General features: G+C 37.9%; 1 protein-coding gene and 1 pseudogene across 2 annotated transcripts; both read left to right on the top strand.

Annotated features, from left to right (window-relative positions):
* The first annotated feature begins 413 nt into the window (after nt 1-413).
* Nucleotides 414-4,217, top strand: LOC137136907 (GTPase IMAP family member 7-like; annotated as a pseudogene).
* A 434-nt stretch (nt 4,218-4,651) lies between these two features.
* On the top strand, nt 4,652-10,612 carry LOC137136894 (uncharacterized). 2 transcript variants are annotated; one of them, XM_067522671.1, is made up of 5 exons: nt 4,652-5,012; nt 6,285-6,430; nt 6,650-7,864; nt 8,458-8,512; nt 8,888-10,612. In XM_067522671.1, exons 1-5 carry the CDS (start codon nt 4,838-4,840, stop codon nt 9,937-9,939), a joined length of 2,643 nt encoding a protein of 880 aa, XP_067378772.1. In that variant the 5' UTR covers nt 4,652-4,837; the 3' UTR covers nt 9,940-10,612. The 2 variants fall into 2 exon arrangements, with proteins under 2 accessions (XP_067378772.1, XP_067378773.1); XM_067522672.1 differs by lacking the exon at nt 4,652-5,012 and adding an exon at nt 5,019-5,213.
* Nucleotides 10,613-10,972: the final 360 nt, after the last annotated feature.

Raw genomic sequence — 10,972 nt, forward strand, 5'->3', positions numbered from 1 at the left:
CTGCTGTAGTTTTACTACTTTACCACATATTTTGCGAAAGTCTTTATAATTTTTTCTTTTATTTATACTTGCCCCACTTCTACTCAAAGGTGTTTTTTCTTCTAATTCTACAGTGGGTTGTACAGTGTAGCTAAGTATGAATGTTGCCATCGGTAACTGATTAAAAAATGCTTTTCAACTGTAAGTCGTCTGTGCCTCACCCAGGGCTCCCCACCCAGAAGAGGTGCAGCTGCCACCTGAAAACAAAAGGTATGTAGGCCATGGCACAGGGTAAGATTAAGTAAGGCAAGGGTTTTTTTTAATCATAATATTTTTGAAGATTTTAGCAAGAAGTCTATTGCTACAGGTAGTTGTGCTCATAATGTAAAACAATTTAAAATAAACTTTGTGGCATATTAAGGATTTATTTTAGAATTAGTAAATTTTTTGTTTCTATTTTATTTACCTATTTGTGTAATTATTTTTGCTTATGCATTTTGTGTTTTTAAGATTTCTATCATATTTAGTCATAGTTATGTCTGCAACATCAGATATAATACTCATCGTTTCATTGTTTTGGGTCGACAAACAAGTCAAACTGGAACAAAACGAGACAGTTAAACCAACGCAAGAGAACACAAGGAAACACACACAGAAAGAACGTCTCACAGCTCAGGGAATTACGGCCATTTCGTATTTGACAACATGGACGGTGAGTTGTGTTACTTTTCTATCTGTGTCAGCACTGTGTGACATGTGCATTATTCTTTTAAATACACTGTACATTAAAGTTAATACAGCAAATATTTAAAATCACAACAAACCCCCTATCATTTCTTTAAATGATAGGATTATGTTTGCTGAGTGTAAATTATTTTTCACAGTGATTTAATTGTTGGAAGATATTTAAGTCAGGCTCTCCATTAATGATGTTTATCACTGTGTTCAAAACTTGCTAACGGCTATAAGACGACTGAACAGATTACTGGGATGATGTCATTGAAAGTATTATCTGAGCCATATTTCACACAGTGTAATTTTGCTTCTAGTGTCTAAAACAAATAGTCCCTCACCTAAATGTAATGACTTTCATCCTCTCAGGATGAATGAAGAGGCTTTGTTGACCTCTTATCTGGCACCATCATCAGGTTGAAATATTAATAGGTTAATTTTTGGATTTATGAACAAGTGCCTGCAAAACTATTGACAAAAGCCTGTACTACTCGGTTTGACCACTGGCTGCAGGTACTAGTCATGAATCAGCCACAGATCCAGCTGACACCAGCAGAAACTCTGTTCAGTATGTTGATAGCAACATACAGTCAGATTTGCCCAGCATTCCCCCCTTTTTATTCCTCTATATTTCCTTGATATTACATGTTATCAATATTTATGCGGATGACTTAACTCTGATATTGGTGTCTCCACTGTTCATATGCAAAACTATTCCCTTGTTAGAAAAATATTGCTTTGTCAAACAAATCAACATTCATACTACAAACAGGATTAAACACAATATTTTTTAAAGTACAATTTAGTACTTCAACTGGCTCCAAATACTAACATGCAAGGCTAAGAGGATAAACACAGTATTTTGTGGTAGTAATATTACTGTGGCTTGCATTCTGGTATCAGCTTTCAGCACAAAGCTCCACTGAGTGTGTATCAAAGCAACCAACACTTTAAAGCCAAAAGAGCGTGTTAATAAACAAGTAAAAGTGAAAGGTACTGTATGTCACTGATATGGTCATTGTTCTCTCCTAGAGCTGACTTCAAGAAGGATCATCCTCTTGGGAAAAACTGGAGTTGGGAAGAGCAGCCTGGCTAACACAATATTTGGAGAGGAAGTGTTTAACATAAGTCATTCTCCCAACTCTGAAACATGTCGTTCTCGGGCAGAAACAAAATATGTCAACGGAAAATGCATCACTCTAATAGACACTTACAGCTTTTTCGACACATGTGTTTCTGAGACGTTACTTCAGGCTGAAATAATGAGGTGTATCACAGAGTGTGTCCCTGGGCCTCATGTTTTTCTCATTGTGCTAAAAGTGGAGAAATTCACAGTCCAGGAGCAGGAAGTCATCGAGCAAATATGCCAGTATTTCTCTGACGATGCTCTGAAACATGCTGCAGTTGTCTTCACTCATGGTGACCAGCTCCCTGAGAGTATGAATATTCAGGAGTTTGTCTTTAAGAACAAAATGCTGAGTGAACAAGGTGGTGAACAAGTGCAGAGGCCAGTGCCATGTCGTGGATAATAAATACTGGAAAATCAATGAAGAGGACAACTACAGAAACAATCAGTTCCAAGTAGGAGAGCTACTCAGGACAATAGATGAACTAATCAAAGCCAACAAAGGAAACTACTACACCAATGATATGCTAAAAGCAGTGAAAAGAGAAATACAGAGAGAAGAAGAGCATATTAGAAAGTCATCGGGAAACTTGTCACCGGAAGAAATCGGAAATCAAGCAAGAAAAAGTGTTTTTGACACGTTAATCATCAGATTAGCAGGTATTGCTACAGGCGTGTTGTTAGGAGCTTTGCTCGGTGTGGCGGGGACAGTTACATCAATTGTCAACAATTTAATACAAGGATCATCAGTAACCCCAACAGATGCAGTTGTTCTGGCTGTTCAAAGTGGGGGAGCGGGGGGCTTTCGGATAGGATTTGATGCAGCTGAAGGAGCACACAATCCAACGGAAGCCATGAAGAGGGCAGCAGAGGCTGTCTGGAAGCAGTCCACAAGAATAAGTTCCCAACCAAGCTTTGGAACAAATCAGGACAACTCGTGCACTGACAATAAAAACATGGGCCCTGGAGGTTTATGAGAAAAGGTTTATTGTTGAACTGCAGTTATGACCAGTAGTATCGGTGACTCATTTTCTTTCACAACTGAAAACCACATGCACAACATACTGTTTGCTTTCTCAGATGATGAAGCAGATTAACTGGTGACCTCACCCAGCCAGTATTTCTGTTCAGCGGTGGTTCCACCCACCTTATGGACTTTCATAATGGCTCTACATCACACTGTTGGACATGTAGAAAGAAATTCTCTGAAGGAAGCCTGGCAAATGAGAATGACATCTGTGTTTACAGCAAGCCTTTAAACACATTCACCTCAAACCTAAATATATATGCATGCATGTAGAAAACACAAGATTACAAAAAAAAAACATAATATGAGCACTTTTCAACCTCTTTTCCAGGGTAATTTGTTTTTACATCTCTCCTTTGCTTTGTCAGCTAAAAAGCGTCAACCCGTTATTGTGAAAGATTTAATAACCTTTTTAAGATGAACACTATTTTATTATAGTGTGTTGACCATGCTTAGTTTCGGTTAAAACAAGCGCTATGTGTATATTTCTTATGGCTTTGAGATGCTAATGACTCAGTCTATGGAGAATTTTGCTTCAATAAATGATAAACCTCAAACTAGCTATTCGGAAAACTAGTAATATTGGTACCTTCTCATGAATATTCTAAGAAGACATGGTAAACTTAACCCTGCAAGCAACATCGATGGAATAACCAACAACAACCAACAACAACAACAACGTTTTCCTTAGGTCGTCTGGTTATAGGCTACATCATGTTATTACAATCTGTATTAATGACTGTTGCCACAACTACATCAGTTAAAACAACATTCTGTTCCAGTTGTGGGTCGTCACCCTAAAATACAATTGAAATAAGCTGCCATCATTTCACTGAGTCATTCTTCTATTTTAATCCCAGAAAAGCTGGAAACCAAAATTTCAAGGCTTACTGAAAATAAGGTGTGGCTGTGTGTCTAATTAGCTGGGTATTTTTCCCATTGTGTGTGCGAATAGCAAAGACACCTCTGTAATGTCATACAGTTCATCAGCACCACAGACTCCTACAAACTAACTACAAATTTGTGGTAGTTATACTTCACTGGATTAATGCATATTTCCATTTTATGTTACTTTTACTCTAGTACAGTTTAAAGGAATTTTTTGTGCTTTCTACTCTATTACATTTGTTTCACAGCTACAGTTCCTATGCAGACACAGATCCTTAATGCAACATAAATAGCAAATAACAACCAAAATGATGATGCATGCATCGAGTACATGTTTGTTGCTATCAACATTGAAACTCCCTGTTGGTGGATGCAAACGTCATCCTAAACCTAGTACAATAACAATGTACATTCAGCTAGTACAAATCTGTACTAGGTTTGTACATAAAAAGTTTAAGTAAATTAATGAAAATGTAAAGTTTACATGTAAGTTTACATCCCCCTTGATACATTAAAATTAACTTTCATTAACTTCTGATAAAAGAAACATATGTGGCAGCTAAGTGTGCATTAAATATGTAGATACATAAATATGTATAACTTTTGCACATGACTATGTTTATATACTGTATGTATACTGGTAAATACCTGTGCCTCTTTAGGTACTACTTTATTTACTACTCAAGAATGACCACTTGTGATGCCGTTTATCATGACATTACTAAAGGGGCCCATTGAGATCCAGTTTTGATGTTACGTCATCTTGAACCAGTCATCTGATCGTGCCGGCGTCACCGTACACTTCTATGACAAAAACGGTTTTGACAAATATGAGGATGATATGTAATGTAATGACCTTGTTTGTGACTAATGTGAATCCCTTCGCTTAATATCAGCGAAGAAACACTGCAACGTAACAATGTTTTGCTGCTTTAGAGCAAGGAAGACAGTTAAATGACATTTGACTTCAGGAAGTATATGTGGATTTATTTTGGACTCTTCAGTTTCCTGAAAGTGAAACCTACCAGTTCCCAGTGAGACGTGAGATAAAGGAGACATACTATTCTCTTCAGATTGGACAGAATATGGAGAATATTTACCAGTATCCCGTTTACTTTGAGTGTCACAGTCTGCGTACTGATGAGATACGGAAAATAAGAAACTATTTCTCTATTTATCGCAAATCCAGTGGAGGAGACTGCGGACGGCTGATGAGGGTGGACGACGGAGTCTACAGCGTCGCTTTCAAAGATCGAAACGGTAGATCAATAATGATGCTATTAGAAATTAATTTGTTTTCTTGACATAGTTAACTACAGGAAGGTAGGGAAGCGAGAAAGCAATGGGGGAGTTCAAATCCAAAGAAAAACCAAAGAAAATAGCACAATATCCCCCTTATCGGATTGATAACCGCATTTGGTCTGGATCAAGTTGTCTAAATCTTATTGTCTCTTTACTGAGGTAAGCCTTCAAAAGTCGTGACTACTAGGTAAGGATTTGACTTACTTTGTGTGTGTGTGTGCGTGTGTGTGTGAGTGTGTGTGAATGTAGAGCAATTCATTCAGTTCTTAACTGATCCTAAGAGGTTTATTACCTGCTACGATTGAACAGAAAAATATTTTCACTGTAGAAATGATGCACAAAACGAATGATCCTGAATACCATTTATTTTTTTACTTTCTCGAATATAAGTGTACTGACATCACATTAATGTAGGTACAGTATGTTCCACTACAAAATGATTACTTTTTCATTGTTCCAGCTAAAGTTCAGTAAAATCATGATTGGACGATAATCAACTAATCTCTGTGATAGTGAAGTGACTTTGGTTTACAATGTTAGGAAACTGAATGTCAGTATTATTATTTTTAGCCATAAACAGTTTACAATTATGTTGTTGAACAGTAAAGAGGAGAAGTAAGAAAACAAGGGAAGACAGAAGATAAAAACACATTTCTTGTCTCACTACTACAATGCCCTGCTAACAGGGCTACTAGCACCACAATCAAACCATTTCAGATGATCCAAAATGCCACAGCTCCTCTCATTTTTAATCAGCCAAAAAGGACACATGTCACACCGCTCTTCAGATCTCTGCACTGACTTCGTGCAGCTGCCTGCATCAGGTTCAAAGCTCTGACTCCTGGTCAACTCAGTGAACTTCCCATCCAGGTCTACCATCCCATCTACCCACTGCGCTCTGCCATCGAACGTCAGTTGTGTCAAGATAGTGGATTCAGCCACCAAACCTATGCACTTAAAATAAAAAAATAGAATAATAATAACAATTATTATAATTATAATGTAAATAAAATCCTATGTGTTCCATAGTGCACTTGCATCTAATGAAACAGAAACTTTCTTCTCACATCTTACATGTTTTGCTTGCCTTCTTCATCACTTGTAAGTCGCTTTGGGTAAAAGTGTCTGCCAAATGACTGAATATAAATGTAATCTAAAAATAAACCAATGCAAAAGAGAAATTTTTGGATTTAAAAACCATTATAGCTTATAGAAGTTTTCCTTTCTTAGCTCAGCAAAGGGTCCTACAGATATCAAAGCATGTTGTGGAGTTTGCGGATGGTTCTTTGATGCTCACTGTCCGGGACAGAATGGAACCTAACACCCCCTTAACCATCACAACCTCTACTCCAAGTCTGGATTTAACAGCAGGACATGTTAGTACAAAAATTACACAGTGTTCATTTCAGTTCTTCATTTCATGTATAGACGACTTATAAAACCTGACTGCATTATAAATGCTGTAACTCAATTGGTCCACTTACAAAAGTTAATGTAGTAAAGGTATTGTCCAAATACTTTTTGTGAAAAATGTTTGTGAAAGATTGTTAAACTGCTGTTATATCCATTTGAACATCTCTTTCTTCCCAACACAGAGTCCACAGTCTGTTCCTGCCTCAACTCCTTCACCAAGAGGGGAAGAATATGAATTACAACGTGAATCTTTCCTCCTATGTTACCTACATGAATGTCCCAAGGCTCTGAACAAGCTACAGGAAAAACTCAACACTGTTTTCTGCTCTGCCCAGATTTACCCAGAGGTGGAGAAGGTTTTAGTCAGGTATTTAGCTCATCCTGATGCTGCAGATGAAGGTAGAAACTGGAAATCTGAGGTAGACAAAATCTTTGATGGCTACCAATGCCACTATGAGGTGGACCCTCACAAAGTCAAAGCTTTGCTTCAATTCTGCAGCTCTACTCAGACCACAGATGTGGTGAAGGTGTACAGTGAGGGTGGGATGGCTGTTGTTGTTGGGGAACGTTCTCAGGTGGATGCCAGATTGATGGATGTAGAAGATTCAACTGTTAAACTTCGAGGGTCACGTTTAAGGGAGAAGCAATCCAGCATAGAGGCTGAAGAGCTGAGTGAAATTGTCACACAGTTTATTTTGGACCAGTCTACTGAGCAAAACACATTCCATCTCCAAGAGTATTACAAGAGTACCCGGGATTTGGGACGTTTGAGTTTAAGTGAAGGAAACATACTAGTTGCTAGCTACAGTCTTTGTGAAGAACTCCAGGTGCTTGTGTGTCAGGGTGACATCACCAAACAGGAGGCCGATGCCCTGGTCAATGCTGCCAATGAGGATCTGGATCACTGTGGAGGTGTCGCTGCTGCACTGAGTAAAGCAGGAGGTCCTGAAGTACAGGAGGAGAGCAAAGCCTTAGTGAAGCAGACTGGGAAAGTTGCTATTGGTGATGTCGTAGTGACCACAGGAGGAAAATTAAGCTGCCGGAAACTGCTTCATGCTGTTGGGCCTGTAGGTGGAAACTCTGGTGGCAGAGAAAAGCTCTTATTGGAAAAGACTGTCAAGTCTGCTTTGGATTTAGCAGAAATGATGGAGTTCAACTCTATAGCCATGCCCTGTATCGGCTCAGGAGCATCTGGTGTTCCTGTCACTGTCTGTGCTGAGGCTATTGCAACTGTTGTAAAAGAGTTTGGTAGTCAGAGAGGGCGAAGTCTGAGCACAATCATCCTGATTGATAACAGAGGAGAGGTGGTCAGGGCCATGAGTGAAGCATGTGACCGACTTCTTCAGGGGATAGGTGCCAGTACACCATCTGCTCAGGGAATCATTCAGTCCAAGAAGGTGAGAAGAATAAATTTTAAATTTAGAAGATATTAAATTGTCTCTTTGACTATAATGGATGGTAAATACAATTGTACAGATAGAAAAATGTTTGAAAAAACTTTTGTTTAAATGCTTGTATGTGTGCATTTAAGGCTTTTGCCATATAATGGACATTTATTGAATTATTGAATATCATTGAATGGTCATTAAGGTTTGAACAAGCACATGATTAAACAAACTCTCACACCAACAGCACTCAGTGGTCCTTTACATTTAGCAAATAGTCACTTGCCAATATTACATACTATTAAAAAATCATTTGTAAAGGCATCTCTCTTAAAGCTTGATGCAAGCTTTTTATTGAAAAGAGCTTATATATTAGCTTATTTAAGCTATTATATAAGCTTATATAAGACAGACAGTACATCTTCATACAAGCACTCTACAATAAAATAATAGAATTTATGCCAACTCTAGTTCCAAAATGAAATTTATGAAACCATACATTGGTGTGTAACTAAATAATTAAGTATATTAGTTTGCATTTTTTTTCAAATTACTATTAAACATAAAACAATAGCCATCATTATTATTCTGTCTCATCTATGCAGATCGACACATGTGTCCAGAAAGGATTCACAAACGATATTCATAAACCAGACCAAGGTAGGTCTAGATGATGGTACAGATTGGGAATGTAGTCCTGTGGCACATGGTTTCTTTTCTGATACAAGTGCATTTGTTACTGATTACACTAATTGCAACTAACACTTGTGTGTTTTACTACTGAACAACATGACTTGTTTATTCTTTCAGTGTGAAAATGTGTGTGTAAAATGTGTGTGACTGTTGTAATAACTATTTCACCCTGCTATAGATGAATGTGGTATACTACTTAATTTCAAATATTTGAGTTTATGGTTTTTGCTATTATGCGCTAATTTGGATATTTTAGCTAACAAGCAAGAAAGATGTTCTCTTCAACAGAAAGCAAACAGGCAATGAACAAATGTACTTAACAGGTGTAATATTTTCTTCTAGTGTCAACTGCAAAGAGGATCGTCCTCCTGGGAAAAACTGGAGTTGGTAAAAGCAGCCTAGCCAACACCATATTCAAAGAGGAGCTGTTTAGCACAAACCACACTCCTAACTCTGGAACAAAAGTATGTCAAGCGGAAACCAGACTGGTCAATGAAAGAAACATCACTTTGATTGACACTCCTGGTTTATTTGATTCAGAGATGTCTGAAGAGGAACTGAAGCCTGAGATAGTGAGGTGTATCACAGAGTGTGCTCCTGGGCCTCATGCTTTTCTCATTGTGCTTAAAGTTGAGACGTACACAGAGCAGGAGAAGGCAGTGATCGATAAAATATGTGAATACTTCTCTGAAGATGCTCTAAAATATGCTGTAATTGTCTTCACTCATGGTAACCAGCTTCCTAAAAAGATGAAGATCAAAGACTTTGTCAGTCAGAATAAGAATCTGAGTGATCTGGTGGAGAAGTGTGGCGGTCGGTGCCACGTCTTTGATAATATATACTGGAAGAACAACCAGCAGAATAACTACAGGAGCAACCAGTTCCAAGTGGAGGAGCTACTCAGCACCATAGACAAGATGGTGATGGAAAACAATGGAGGATACTACACCAATATGATGTTGCAGGTGGTAGAGGAAGAAATAAAGAAGGAGGAAGAGCAAATAAAGCAGTTGTCAGGAAGCATGCAACTTGACAAAATCAGAAAACAGGCTAAAACCACAGTATCTAACAGGCTTTTGGTCGAGCTGACAGGAACTGCAACAGGAGCGTTGTTAGGAGCTTTTTTTGGTTTTGCACTGATGGTGGGAATAGATGTAACAGCCGTGGACAGCGTTATGGGATTAATCAAACTTATAAAAAGCTCTCGCCGGATAGTGAAAACAGCTGCGACACTCGATGCCACTGCACAAGTAACTACAGCAGCAATAGCTGTTAGAGGAGGAGTAATTGGTGGTTTTATTGGCCATAAAGCAGCTGAAGGAGCAGAAACAGTACCGGAGGCAGCAGTGAGGGCATATAAGGCTGTTACAGAAAGAAGACAAACTTTTAATTAACATTAACTTTTTGTTTTCAAAGCTTTTGCTTTTGCAAAGCTGTGTTACGATTTTTACTTTGCGTAATTCCTGTTCATGAAGTTGAGGATTTATTGTGTGGTTTATGTGTCGACCAGGAAAATTAAAACATGACTCAACCACAGTAGTCATACAACAACCCCAGCACTTCATTCATTTTAAGGATTTCAGATATTTTACCCTGTCTTAATCTGTATGGAAAGGCTTTTTAAATGCAGCAGGGAGAAAAAGTAACTGTTTCTAACTCACAGATAAAACACTGTCAGTTTTTTCCACTTACTTTTCTCACAGTGCACCTGTAAACTCTGATCAACAGGGGCCTGTCTGTAGCAAAAAAAAAGAAAGACTATCACTATCAAAACATATATGTCTTATCACAGAGGACATTATTGCTAACTTTTATGTAACCTCATATTTTGATTTATCAAGTAATAAAGATATTCAATAAAGTAATACTGCTTCTCTTGTTGCTCATCAGCTAATCAGGGAGGTGATGGGTCAGTCCAGAATTTTATCTTTCATAGCACCACCTAAAACCTTTGGGGATATATTTGGTGAAACATGATGTTCAGAAGCAGTGAAACCTGAATCACTAAGTGATTATGTCACTAAAAAAAAATGTTTCAGCCATTTTTTAATAGATTTAGCTCAGGAGTTTGTTTTTTCTCATGACCTACATGTACATGTGTTGATTAACCCTTTATTAATAATGTTGTGCACAAGACATATCTTAAATGAAATGTCAGAACTGTCCTAAATCTTTGTGACAAGTTTTTGTTGATATATGTCCCCTCACTGTCCCTAGCTAAATAATGTCTCCCTCTCACTTAAATCACATTACTATTCTTGTGGAAAAAAGAATACCTTTGATGGTGGTGAGAAGGGAAATAAAGACTAAGAAAAGAGAATTGTCTTTCTTTAGATTTTATTTCATGCATATAAGGTCAAGCAGTCTGTGTGACAAAGTCAAGGTGAAAGAAGCTTCCTACTGTAGCGTCAGATACACATGTTTAAG

The sequence above is a fragment of the Channa argus genome, chromosome 12 (genome assembly GCF_033026475.1).
Source record: "Channa argus isolate prfri chromosome 12, Channa argus male v1.0, whole genome shotgun sequence".
Lineage (NCBI taxonomy): Eukaryota > Metazoa > Chordata > Actinopteri > Anabantiformes > Channidae > Channa > Channa argus.

Bases quoted from the DNA above. Each gene is read 5' to 3' on its own strand.
- LOC137136894 (XM_067522671.1), top strand. From the start codon at position 4,838: ATGGAGAATATTTACCAGTATCCCGTTTACTTTGAGTGTCACAGTCTG. The intron at 5,013-6,284 runs GTAGATCAATAA...TTCCTTTCTTAG, and splicing joins CGCTTTCAAAGATCGAAACG to CTCAGCAAAGGGTCCTACAG. The intron at 6,431-6,649 runs GTTAGTACAAAA...TTCCCAACACAG, and splicing joins TGGATTTAACAGCAGGACAT to AGTCCACAGTCTGTTCCTGC.